This window comes from Alexandromys fortis, unplaced genomic scaffold (assembly GCF_014885135.2).
Source record: "Alexandromys fortis isolate MF-2015 unplaced genomic scaffold, M_Fortis_MF-2015_v1.1 scaffold_11, whole genome shotgun sequence".
NCBI classification, from domain to species: Eukaryota; Metazoa; Chordata; class Mammalia; order Rodentia; family Cricetidae; genus Alexandromys; species Alexandromys fortis.
Window position 1 is genome coordinate 394,867 of NW_026067912.1, and position 13,061 is coordinate 407,927.

Consider the following 13,061-nt stretch of genomic DNA (forward strand, 5'->3'; position numbering starts at 1 on the left):
AAGAACCAGGTCAGCCCAGGAAGAGCTGGGATCACAGTCCCTTGATTGCAGTGACCTGCCACCTTCATATGTGTCTTCCATTTTCTTATTACAGGGTAATGCCCTCTACTTCAAATCTGCCAGGAACGTGACAGTGAACATCCTCAATGACCAGACGAAAGTGCTGACTCGGCTGGTGACAGGTAAGAGAAGGAAAACTGATCCATCTGAGCACCGAGGCAAAGCAGACTGTCCTGTGAGATCTACATGAACTTCAGCAAGGGCCTGCTGACCCTGCTGTGTAAAGAAGAAATTCCAGCTTGTAACCTCTGATTCTACCGAAAGGCTCAGTACCATCTCTTCACATGTTTCACTTACCGAGTACCATGGCGCTTGCTTTTGCAGAAAACCTGTTTTTAGTAGAATGTGACCCCTGAACACAAGCCAGCTGCTTCAACTGGTGCTCAACCAAGAAAACTCCTTTTAAACTTTTCTGTTTAATTTTGAGACTCTCATACACATATACAGTGAAGTATGGTCATATAGGCCTCATTTCCTCCCTCCAACTCTCCCTAACATTCTCTCACCCAATTTAATTTTAATAACCTACAAATTCCAGCTAGTTTTGCCCATACATATGCAGATAGGGGGCTATTCACTGGACGATGGAAAACTTACCAGTGGCCATGTCTTCAAAAAAAGAAAAGAAAAGAAAAGAAAAGAAAAGAAAAGAAAAGAAAGAAAGAAAGAAAGAAAGAAAGAAAGAAAGAAAGAGAATTCTCTTTCCCCAGCAACTATCTAGTGTTTGTAGTTCCCCAGTAAGTTGTGGGGCCTAGAGATTTTGTACCCCATCTATGCTTGTATTTGTTCTGGCTTGATCTTCTATAGTCTTGTGCAGGGAACCTCTCTCAGTTCATGCGTGTAACAGCCTTGTTGCCTGCAGAAGACATTTCTCAGCACTCCTCCCTATCCTCCAGCTCTTACATCACTTTGACCTCATCTTCTGCGATGATCCCTGAGTCTTGGTGGAGAAGGGGTTGATAGAGATGTCTCATTTAGGGCTGAGCACCCAGTGTCTTTCTTTAACATGTTCTGGCCAGTTGTGAACCTCTCCACTGATGGCTTCCCACAACTAAAAAAAGCCTCTCTGACTAAGCGTGAGAGTGGTCTGTGGGTATAAGATAAATAACATCTAGAAGGCAGTTTGGTGGTATGTCCCTGCATGCTGCAATACTAGCCTACCAAGATGTGCCTGCTTGTGCAGTGGTAACACAAGCAGGTAACCAACTGCTTTCTGATTGGATGGGGCCTGTTTCTCAGGAGGGAATTTAATTCCCAGTACTGTAATCAGAAACAAAACCCCATGGTTTTGGAAATCATGGGCCCTAGGATGGAACTGGCTGTTTTTAATTTGGGCAAAGAGTCGTACTATCTAAAGTTCCCTTTTCAATAGGGGAGGAAGGCTAGCTAGCTATACTAAACCAAGAGCAGAGTGTGTATGTGGTGTGTGTGTGTGTGTGTGTGTGTGTGTGTGTGTATGTGTGATATGTGAGTATAATTGGATGGCCAATTAGGGATTTTTGCTTATTCTAACCCTCCATTCCCCATCATGCCAACACTGGGGTTATAGACACAGTTGGCATGCCCAGCTTTTACATGGGAACTGGGTATCCAAAGTCAAGCCCTCAATGCTTGCATACCAGGAACTTTACCATCTGAGCCACCTCCCCAGGTAATAGAAAAAGGATCTTTAATGGTACTGGGAAGCCTTGTCCTCTTTGCTTGATGTCTTTGAGCCAAACTCAACTGCAAGCTCCAGATGTGTCCACAGGCTGTAAATGTGTGGCTCTTTTTCATACAGAAGTTCTATTCCTAATAGCCATGGGAAATGCCCGCTAGGTTTGCAGCTTTGAATTCCAGCAACTTAAACAAGGATTGGTTGTTCATGATAATGACTCCCCTGATAAGCCTGGGCCTCATGGACACAGCCATGTGTTGAGTGGCCGTGATCAATGTACCCTCTGTAGGTTTTCAAGACGTGACGAACAGAGAGGCATTGTCTACCCAGCAGTGGAAGGAGAAAAGTGTGGGTCAGAGCGGCATTCTTCGACCTCCAGAAGAAAAGGCCATTTGACTTTGGGGTTGAGAGAAAAGCATCCAGATGGATTTTTGAGATGATAGTATCCCAAATGCCTTCAAACACATTACCATGAGTAGAATTTCCAGAGATTCACTAGTAACTGAGTCAGAGGGAAGCAAGTCACAGGGAAGCCGGTACCTTTGTACAGAGCCGTAGTCCTCCTTCCCCAAATAATCCCCCTCCCCCAACAAAGCTGCAGATGGATGTCAGGAGTTGCATAGTCCTGAGGTGGACCGGGCCATACACAGCTAAGAAGCTCCTGGCTCTATGGAAATGCTGCCCAGTAGAGCCTGTGATGCACAAACACCCTGTCACAGCCAGCATCTGGACTGCAGGCTTTGCTAATATAACATCAGGCCTCCAGTCACCGGTGCTAAATAATTAAATAAACAGCTGCAGTAAGCAGTGATTTAAACAGCATGTGTGAAAAGTGCCTCCGGGAGAGAGATAAATCCAACCTCCAGCACCCACATCCCAGGGCTCAAAAAGAACGGATCCAGCCTGTTGATCAGTCGTCATTTATCTGCAGTAGGAGATTGGGTTTACTTGAAAAGTTGTGCTTTGATAAAGCTGAAAATGACTGCTATCCCTCTAAAGAGAGCCGGCCCTGTCTCTTTCCATCTCCTTCCCTTCCTCTCTCTTCTCCCTTTTCTCTTTTTCTCTCTTCATCTTCTTTTTCTTTCCAAACTCTCCCTCTCCATATTCATCTTCTCCTCTTCTTTCTTCCCAACCTTTCTCTCTCCTCTTTGCTTCCTTCATCCATTCTCTGCATTCTTTCTTCCTATCCCCCTTCCTTATTCTTCTATTATCCCCTTCTTCTCCATTACCCAACCCGACTCTCCCTCCCACCCCTTTAGACACTCTGGTCACTCCTCTTTCCTTCCTTTCTCCTCCTCTCTTTTTTCTTCTCTTGCTTTCCAGTAATCTTTTAGTACCCATTTCTGATTAGTCCCTCTTAGGAGCAGGAAGACAGCAATCCTTTCTTTTAAAATGAGAAACAAGAAAAACTAACTCTGGAAAAACAAAAAGAGGTAAAAAGAATGCTTTCTAATTCCTGGTATATGGGATGAACTCTTCCTCATGTCTCCCAAGAGTTGCAATCCTGAGCGTTCTAAACTCTTGAGTTTACCTGGGAAAAATCTCAGAAGTCCACCAGAATGCCCCATGTTCTAAGTTCAGCTCATCTTTTTTGCATGAAGCATTTTTTTCCAGGGCTGGAACTCAAGCCAAGCCACTGGTGCATTTTGACTCACGATGTTACTGCTTGAGTATCTTAGCACAATCCATCTATGCGATACTGGAACCTGTAAGGAGAACAGCTTTAGGAGGGAAAGGGGTCCGCGTCCCAAAGAAAAAGCACTAGGCTTTTCCAGTCTTCAGATTCCTGGTGGCCACAGTACCTACACCTGTGAGGCCTCGCTTTCTCCTGTTAGTGGGTTTTCTTTCACTCTAGCCCCACATTGGAATGCCAAAATGTTGTTGGTTGTTTTTCACTCTTTTACTCTTTGGGGGTCCTGCCACCCAGTTCCCAAATAAACACACTCAGAAAATTTGTCTTACTTATGAATGCCCAGCCTTTGCTCAGCTTGTTTCTAGCTAGCTTTTCTTAACTTAAATTAGCCTGACTACCCTTTGGCCTCCGAACTTTTTCTTTTCTTCTGAATATTTTGCTCTCAGTCTTACTCCGTGGCTTGGTGGGTGGAGGGCCCCTAATGTCCTCCTCTCCTTGTTCTATCTAGTTCCCTCTTTTCCTAGATTTCTCCTATTTATGCTCTGTATGCCTGCCAGCCCTGCCTATCCTCACTCCTGCCTTGCTATTGGCCATTCAGCTCTTTTTTTTTAGGACCATCAGGTGCTTTAGACAGGCAAAGAATCACAGCTTCACAGAGTTAAACAAGTGCAGCCTAAACAAAACATCATGACTTTTCATCATTAAACAAATGTCTCAGAGCATAAACAAAGGTAACACACCTTAAAATAATGTTCTATACCAATCTCCTCCCAGTTGGGGAGAAGAAACTGAGTCGTCGGACATAGACTACCACCCATGGAAAGGTATTAACTGGAGGAGGCTTCAAGTTGGAAGTCATGCTGATTTTCTATCCCCCAAACAGCTTTAGCTTCATGGAGGGCTTCTCAAACAGTGTCCAATGCTACCAGACCTTCGCTCTAGAGTCATCTTTTAAGACTCCAGCCATAACCATGGAATTTTGGCAGTCCCAGGGAAACCCAACAAAGGTCAAAGTGGTCTGCACAGCTAGCCAGCAGTCACTATGAGGACCTTCGGCTAAAGCTTTGTTTTGCTGTGCTTTGTGTTGGCAAATGATTCTGGCCCTTGAGAAATTCTATTTCATATTTTGTGGTTTCCTGAAGAGTAAGTGCTTTGTATGCTGTGATTATTTATGGTCTCTTCACTCTGCCCAAACCCCCCCACCCCCGTAAGTCTCACACATTGTTCCAGAGTCCACAGTGAGCTCAAGCTATATACAGAACCCCTGGAGCCTTGCCTGACAATCTTGTCAGGTTCATGGAAGCCAAGGCCAAGCATTTGTCTCCCACTGTCTTTATCTCCATATGACTAGGTCTGGAATGGGCAGACTGCCCTTACCTGTCTATGGCCATCCTGAGGTTGTCCATTCACTTTTCACTGATATTTTGTCTCTTCCATTTTCTGTTTCCTTCCCATGAAACAATGCCATCTTTCTGGACTTAACAAACAGTATAGATTTCACTTCAAGATTTAATGGCATCAATAAGATAGCTCCATCATAACTCACAGAGGAGTCCCTACTCTAAATCCTTGACACATTGTCATTCTTCAGGATTTCCTTAAGTTCTTTGCCATTGGTTTCTACATTTTCTCTTCCTCTGAAATCTTATCTCCTTGCTGTCTTGGGCATGCTGACTCTTCACCTTCTTAAACAAAAAGATCTACTTTGTGCTCCGTGTAGCGTTCTGAGAACTAAATCCCGTTCTCAGATTCTCCTTTGCTCTGACAATGACCTTGAGGAAACAGTAGGCTCACAGGGCTTTTTTTTTTTTTCTGTGCAACCAGACAAGAGCATCTCCAGGACTCACGATGCTTGTAGATTCTGTATGATCTCTGCCGCTTCAGTCTCTGGCTCATTAAGGAACCTTTTCTGTGAACCTTTTTCAAGTTAGAGAGTCAGTGTGAGTGTCCTGGAAAGCCAATTGAATGTGAGTATGACAGCGGGCTAAGAGGCAATCATCGTTAGTGATGTTCAATACGCCATAGACATCGCAGTAGAATGCTGCTGATGGTGATGACGAAGGTGACAACAATATCCAGTGGAACAATCACCACAACCCATGGCATTTTTGTGCCTCCAAAGTTCATTTTATGAATTCAATGTCATCTGACCTTTGCAGCCTTTCCATGAGACCCACAGAGGAGATAATGAGAGTTCAGTTCAGCATGCACAGAAACAGAAAGATGAAATGACTTGTCTGCAGCCACATTGCCTAGCGGAGAGGAGTAGGAGGGCGCTTTGTCTCCAAGTCCCATATTTTGGCATAGACCATCATCCCAGATATACAGGAGCTATTCTGGTTCTAATAGCCAAACTGCAGTCTAAACTTAAGTAATTTCACAAAGCATTACTAGGTAGGGTCCTTTTGAGACCAAGATGCATGGAGCCATCAAAACACATACATATACATAGGAGAGGTATACACATACATACATACAAACCAAACACATATACACAAATGCATAATCTAGCTTTCTCTCTCTTTCTCAACATTTCTGAGCATAGAGGAAAAGGATCAGCCTTTTCCAGACATCAACACCCCACATATCCTCCTCCCAGGTGAAATCAGAGACTGTTGTTTAGCCGATACCATTTTAGCATTGCACAGCTCTGTCCTACTTCTAGATGAGAGTTATTGGGATAGCCAACCACTGGCTATCCCACCCTGAAAATTACTCTCACACCCTGAAAATACTTCCTCTAAATCTTGCTTGCTTAAACCTCACCCCCTTGACAATAGACCAGCGCGTGAGCCTAGATCCCACTGTAAATACTTGCAGGGTTTTGTCCCTATGCCTGTGTTTGTGTGAAAAGTGCTTTCTTCTTCCCTGTAATGGCTAAAGATTCTTGGGTCCCTGCAGGTGTAGTCTGCTGACCCTCTTGTAGCTATTTATTTTAAATAATAGTCTCTTGAAAATTTTCTAGAAGAAAGCAAACAAGATCAACAGCAGAATCCCAGTGACCTCTTTAGGAAGATATAATGTGTGTTGACTTTTCCTGCAAATTTGACTACAAGGTAGACCAAAAGATAGACTCTATTTGATCAGAGCTGAATTCTTTCATACGGACCAGCTTTTGGGAGCCCCTGAAACGTATATGCTGGGGAAGTCCCAGCTTAGACAGGCTCAGGTAACTCCTGTTAGAACCTCAAATATGCTAACCAGCTCACTTTCTTACTAAAGATCTAGAGGTTTCTGATGCATTAATAGATTGAATCTGGGGACAGGAGAGATGGCTCAGTGGGTAAGAACCAGAGGACCTGAGGACCTAAGTTCAGTTCCACATGGAATCGTGAGCAACTACATGGTGGCTCAACAACCACCTGTAATAGGATCTGATGCCCTCTTCTGTCTGATGCCCTCTTCTGGCATGCAGGCATACATGCAGGGCTCTCATACCTAAAATATAAATAATTAAATAAAAAATTTAAAAACCTAAATTGGATCTGTGTAAGTCTGGCTCCATCAGGATACAGGTGTGATGGGATCAGAGCCCACCCTCATGTACTGCTGTAGTCTATGTCCAAGAACAGCATCTGACGGCACACAATGAACTCAAAGCATATTTTTTATTAAATTACTTTATACTATATAAGATATTTAACGTGTAGAAGAGTTAATTACAATATAGTCATTTCTTCTTGGAAAGTATTTGTGTACTAAGGAAATAGATTTGTCTCCATGTCAGTTAGTGGGTCAAGGGTATAAACACACACACACACACACACACACACACACATTTCAGCTCAAGTCATGAGAATACTTTCTGCTACTGACAACTAGCTGAGGATGGTTAGCTCCACAAGAGATGATGATACTCTGGGTCCGACACTTTTGATCAAAAGCCTCAAGTGTTTGACACTAATTTGAGGCTAGTAGAGGGAAATCTCATTGAAGCATTAGGACGAGGAGAATAGGATGACCTCTAAACCCACATGACAGGACCATGTGATGAAAAGCAATTGACAAGATGAGATGCCGCCAAGACACTGATTTCCACAGCCGGCTTCAGAAAACCAATCCACTTAACATTAAAATCAGACACAGTCCCGGGGAGCGCCTATGCCCTATGAAAAGCTTTTGTAGTCAAATTCGATGAGGCTAATGTATTCCTCCTCTCTTTCTTTCTCTCGCCCTCTTAGGTCCGAAGGCTGTGGAAGCCTATGGCAAAAAGTTTGAAGTAAAAACGGTTTCTGGAAAATTGCTCTTTTCTGCGGATGACAATGAAGTGGTCGTGGGAGCCGAGAGATTGCGAGTCTTAGGTGAGAAAGCTTAAACACGTAATTGGCTGGATGCTACCATGTATATTTTGAAGGGAGAATGACATGGTGCCATCAGCTGAGGGCTTGTGCCTTCCCTCGATGCACATATTAAAATTCTAACCCTCTTGTACGACAATACTTGGAGATTGCACCTTTATCAGGAAATCCATCCCTGAAGTTGATTGGAGCTTTTATCTGTAACATGAGGTCCCTTTTAAAGAATGAAGAAACTGATTATTTGGAAGTCTGCATTCTCCTCCCCTCTCCTCCATTCCTCTTTCTCCTTCTTCCCTTCTTCACTTTTCACGTGTGTCCCTTGTTATTTTCCTTCCGTCACTTATACAACTACAAGAATTTGGCCGTTTGTACCTAGCCTGCCTCAGAAACCAACCCGACTGATACTGAATCTTAAATTTCTAACTTCCAAAACTATGGAGGAGGAGGAGGATGTTGTTTTAAGCCACACACTCCCTAGTATATTGTTATAAGAGCACAAACACAAATAGGATGGAGAAGTGTAAACAAGGCCACTTTCCTAGGTTCTTTTACAGCGAGGTAGTTTAACCTGCATAGACCCTGATTCCCCAGTGAGCTTTTCTCATACCCTGAGTTCATTTTGGTTCCTGTTTCAACCATTACCTTTGGGTTTCAATGTATGCTCATATAAGGAAGTATTATTCATGTAGGACACACTTTTTTCTATTTATTCATTTTACATACCAACCTCAGTTACCTCTTTGTCCCCTCCTCTCCCTTCCCCCATCTGTCCTCCACCCACCCCCATCCACTCTTCAGAGAGGGTAAGGGCCTCCCATGGGGAGTCAACAAAGCCTGGCACATTCAGTTGAAGCAAGACCAAGCATCCCCTCCCCTCACCTCCTGTGTCAAGACTGAGCAAGGCATCCCACTATAGAGAATGGGCTTCAAAAAGCCAGCTCATGTACTAGATATAGATCCTGCCCCCATTGCCGGGGGGTTCCCACAAACAGCCGAGGCTACAAAACTGTCACCCACATGCAGAGGGCCTGGTTAGGTTCCATGCAGGATTCCCAGATGTTGGTTTAAAGTCCATGAGCTCCTGCAAGTGTGGGTCCCTGTGGGTTTCTCCATCATGACTATCATAGACTCTTTATTTTACACACACACACACACGCACACACACACCATTACTACTCAACCTTAGTCAGTCATTCTAGACCAGTTAGGCTCCTGTCCCCTTGTCTTAACATGTCATCAGCTCAGCAGTCAGACCATTGAAGTGACCATCCTTAAGGGGCCAATTGGAGGTGAGGGCCCAGAGTGCCCAGACAGGAAGACAAGCGGCTGGCCAGTCCCTCATCAGTGACTTACATATAAAGCGATCCAGCTGGGTTCTCTTACAGGGGCCTTCCTGTTCACAGCTGCAGAATGGGGGTTCCCTACAGAACAGGCTTTCAAGCCCTGCTTTTTCATTGATAGAAAAAAAGTAAAACCAAAATTTCAAAATTACACAGCTCTAAGATGTATAATAGCTGAGAGACCAAGATCACATTGGCGTGCGGGTGAGGGCTGAAAGTGGAAATGACAGACACTGGACGATTATCAAAATAGGTTCATTATTTCAATTCTGTGTCTGCTACGGCTCTAGGCTGGGACAAACTGACAATGAAAAGGAAGTGGCTCAGTTGAGACAGGTCTTGGTAGCAAATGTGTCCCCAAGTTGGATCCGAAGGCCTGGCCACACAGAACTCTTTTTTAATATCGCCTAAATGAATAAATTTTTTTAGAGCCTGTAGACTACTTGCTCTAATCAGGTACCACACATAATTGTGCATTAGTGAACTGTGTGACCTTGAACTTGACTTGTCCTGCTTCAGTCTCTCAGAGTAAGAGCTGTGATTGCGGTCACGCACGAACACGTCTGGTTTCTCCCATCTCTTACTTGCCCTTTCTCTGTGTGAGGTAGGCAGCATCTTCTCACCCCGATTTTGCAGGTGGCAGAATTGCACTGAGCTATACGTGAAGGGAGTTCGGTAGGACTGAGAGCAAGTTTTCCCTGACTGCTGTTTCAATTACGGGGTATGCCACTTTAAACGACAGTTCCTTGCTGAGTCCTCTCACTAATCCTACTTAAAAATGAGAAAGTGGAGGCTTGGAAAGGTATAGAAACTTTCTGGAGAAAATAGGGCATTATAGTCAGACCCAAGCTCAAATCCCCAGTCGTGGACACCGAGCTTGGTGGTCTCCACCACGAGTGAATGTCAGTTCAGAGAGCTTCTTGCCTGTCACAAATTATGTTTGTATATGTAGAAATGACCTTTCCAGACTTATGGTAGGTTGGAGAGTATTAGGGAACACAAAACTTCAGACTCTACTCTTACTCAATGGTATTGTATGTTACCAGCTCTGAAATAGTTGGCAGGAAGAAGGAATGGTGGTATTTTATATATGATAATATTGTAAGCATGGATTTTAACTGTCCCCAGTAGTTCATTCATACTTTTGATTCATGTCACCATGTTATAACCCAACTTTGCAAAGAGAATCAAGTGATTCACAATAATGTTAGATATCTAGACACGTTGGCTTAACCTTATGTAGCTTTGTAAGGGTGTCTTATTAAACCTCACCGTCCCACAGTTGCTTAGACTAAAATACAGGACACATGATAATCTTCAGTTACTTCAAAACTATCACTTGTTCTCGTTAGCGGCGATATTTCATCTGAAGAACCACTGATAAGATCTGCCATTCTCCAGCTTTAGGAGCATTTTCTTATTTCTGGAAAAATTAGAAAGGACACATCCAAATGAATCCACCTGCTTTTAATGGTGCTAAAGATTGGGAAATGACCACCCCACCAATCTCACATCCAGTGAAAAGGTCCTAGCATGCTGGAGAGATGAGCTTCCTGTCAGCTGGGACTCTGCCATATGGTGTGGAATGAAATGTGTAGGCGATTTCATTTTCAGCTTAATGAGAAGTTTGTGAGACCATGAAAGCTCTTGGGAGGTCCGGGTTTGGATGGGTAGTTCAGGGGAGCAGCTATCACAACTGGGTTTGAATCTCTGCTCATCATCCTAGGGTCTAAGTGACCTTGTTCAAAGTGACTTTTCTCACTAAGCTTTAGTTTCTACCTGTCTAAAGCAAGAGATGTAGGGAGCCAGAGTGGTGGTCTACAGTCGTAATCTCAGCTCTTATTTGGGGAGATAAAGCAGGATGATTGTAAGGGCTACGTATTAATAGTAAGTTACAGGTCACCCTGGACAACATAGTGTGTGTGTGTGTGTGTGTGTGTGTGTGTGTGAAAGAGAGAGAGAGAGACCCTGAACTACACTGTGTGTGAGTCTATGTGTATGTGTATGTGTATGTATTTGTATGTATGTGTATATGTGTGTGCATATGTGTATGTATAGGTGTGTATGTGTATGTGTTTGTGAGTGGTAAGAGTGTGTGTGTATGTGTGTGTGTGACACTGGGCTACATTTTGTGTGAGTGTTTGTGTCTGTGTGTGAGCATGTGTGTATTTGTGTGTGTGAGTGTGTGTGTTTGTGTGTATGTGTGTACAGAGAAGAGGGTAAAATGAGTAAGAACCAATTTTTGCTCTTTTCCTTTTTCTGTGGTGCTGAGGCTAGATCCTGGGCCTCGCACACTCTATGTAAGTGTTTTCCCACTTGTTTCTGTGCTTACCTAGCTGTGGTTTTGGCTGTGGGTGTGACTTCCTCTTCCTAGGTATCTTATTCCTCCTTCCCTGTGATGCCTGGCTTTCAGCACTCTTGGGAGCACAGAATGCAGTGGGTGTAGAATGTGTAGCACACAAGCAAGCATTGAGGATATAGGCACTTACTTTGTTGGTGGTGGCTTCAAGTAGCCTATTTGGGCTTCAGGAGAACATATCAAGGTCTCAACTTGAACATACTATACTTGTAAGTCCACAAAGGAAATTGGTTATGAACTTACAAAAGTATTTATATCTCAGGTAAGCTGGGACTAGTAGACTATATACACAACGAGTCCAGAAGAGAACATGCCTTCATAGGTTAGGGGGTGCTACACTTTCATGTGTGTGCAGAGAACATGCCTTCCTAAGTTAGGGGGTGCCACACTTTTATATGTATGCAGATGTTCTAGTCTGCGTTCTGTTTCTATGGTAAAACACTCTTATTAAAGCCACTTAGGGAGGAAAGGATTATTTGGTTTACACTTCCAGATCACAGTTCATCAGTGAGGGAAATCATGTCAGGAACTGAAGCAGGAATCATGAAGGAACACTCCTATTGGCTTACTTTCTGCTAGGATTCTTACATAGTCCACAGCTACCTGTCAAGGGATGGCATAGTGATACAGGCCCTCGCACATCCATCACCAGTCAAGATAGTCTTTTGTAGACATTTCCACAGGGCTCATCTGATGCAGACTACTCTTCAGCTGAGGGTCCCTTTCACCGGTGGCCTCTTGGCTGTGTCAAGTTGACAATAGAACGTAATCAGCACAAGTGAGCAGATCTTGGTAACAAATGTATTGCAAAGTTGAATTCTGGTCTTGGAGGCTTTGCCTGACCAAACCCCTCCTATGGTAGTTTCTCCTCTCACTCATTAAGACAGTAGTTTGTACAGTATAGTCTTTATATAAGGAGCATCATATAAGAAGAGCTATGGTCTTTATGTTAGAGGTGTAAACTGGATTAGCTCTGCACACTGCAGCATTAGAATTGATTTAAGAGGCCCTCCCACTGATGCAGATACATCCTAGAGTTTTCAAAACACCAGCCTAAGATGACCACCTGGAAATCCCTTCCCTGTGGCTCTGCTGGTAGCATTTTGATCAGACAAACATCAACCACTGAGACCCAGCAAAGCTACCATCTGAATACAACTTATGAATGTTGAACCAGGACTGTTTGCTCAGTGAGAAGGGGTGGGGTGTGTTATCATTGCTTATCATGACTAAATAAATTTGGTCTTTACATCCACCTCGTAAGGATCATGAACGCTTGTCCTCTTTCTTTACATATAAGCAAATGGAGATGTGGATATCTGAAATCCTGCCACGATTCCACAGAGCACTAATGACCAAGTGAGGATCTTGTTTACTCCTGTCTATGATCTGCATCACAGGTGTCTCAGCCTTCCAGTATGTCAGCATCACAAGAGGGAACAAAAATGAGTCCCTGGTTCCCGGCGTCACACTATTTCACCTCTAGGGACACACTGCTCTCCCTATCCTTTGGCTGTCCCCTCTGCTTTCTGTTCCTCTCCTTCCTTGGTGGCCTTTTCTCTCACCTGGAAAGCCAGTTGACTTCACTGCTGACATCTGTGGGCTTCCCTGAAATCCAGTCCTCAGTTTTATCTTTTCACATTTGCATGTGAAATCCTACACCTATAAAAGTCCTACTTACTGTGACAATATTTGTGTCAATTTACTGGATATC

The 13,061-nt window shown here is 43.7% G+C and overlaps 1 protein-coding gene across 1 annotated transcript in view; it reads left to right on the forward strand.

Annotated features, from left to right (window-relative positions):
• The window catches only part of Sgcd (sarcoglycan delta), a 381,874-nt gene that overhangs the window by 223,998 nt on the left and 144,815 nt on the right, over positions 1-13,061 (forward strand). Inside the window, exons 4-5 of the mRNA XM_050138660.1 lie at positions 95-182; positions 7,532-7,651. Of these exons, the coding sequence (XP_049994617.1) occupies positions 95-182; positions 7,532-7,651 (208 nt within the window). The remainder of the gene's footprint in view (positions 1-94; positions 183-7,531; positions 7,652-13,061) is intronic.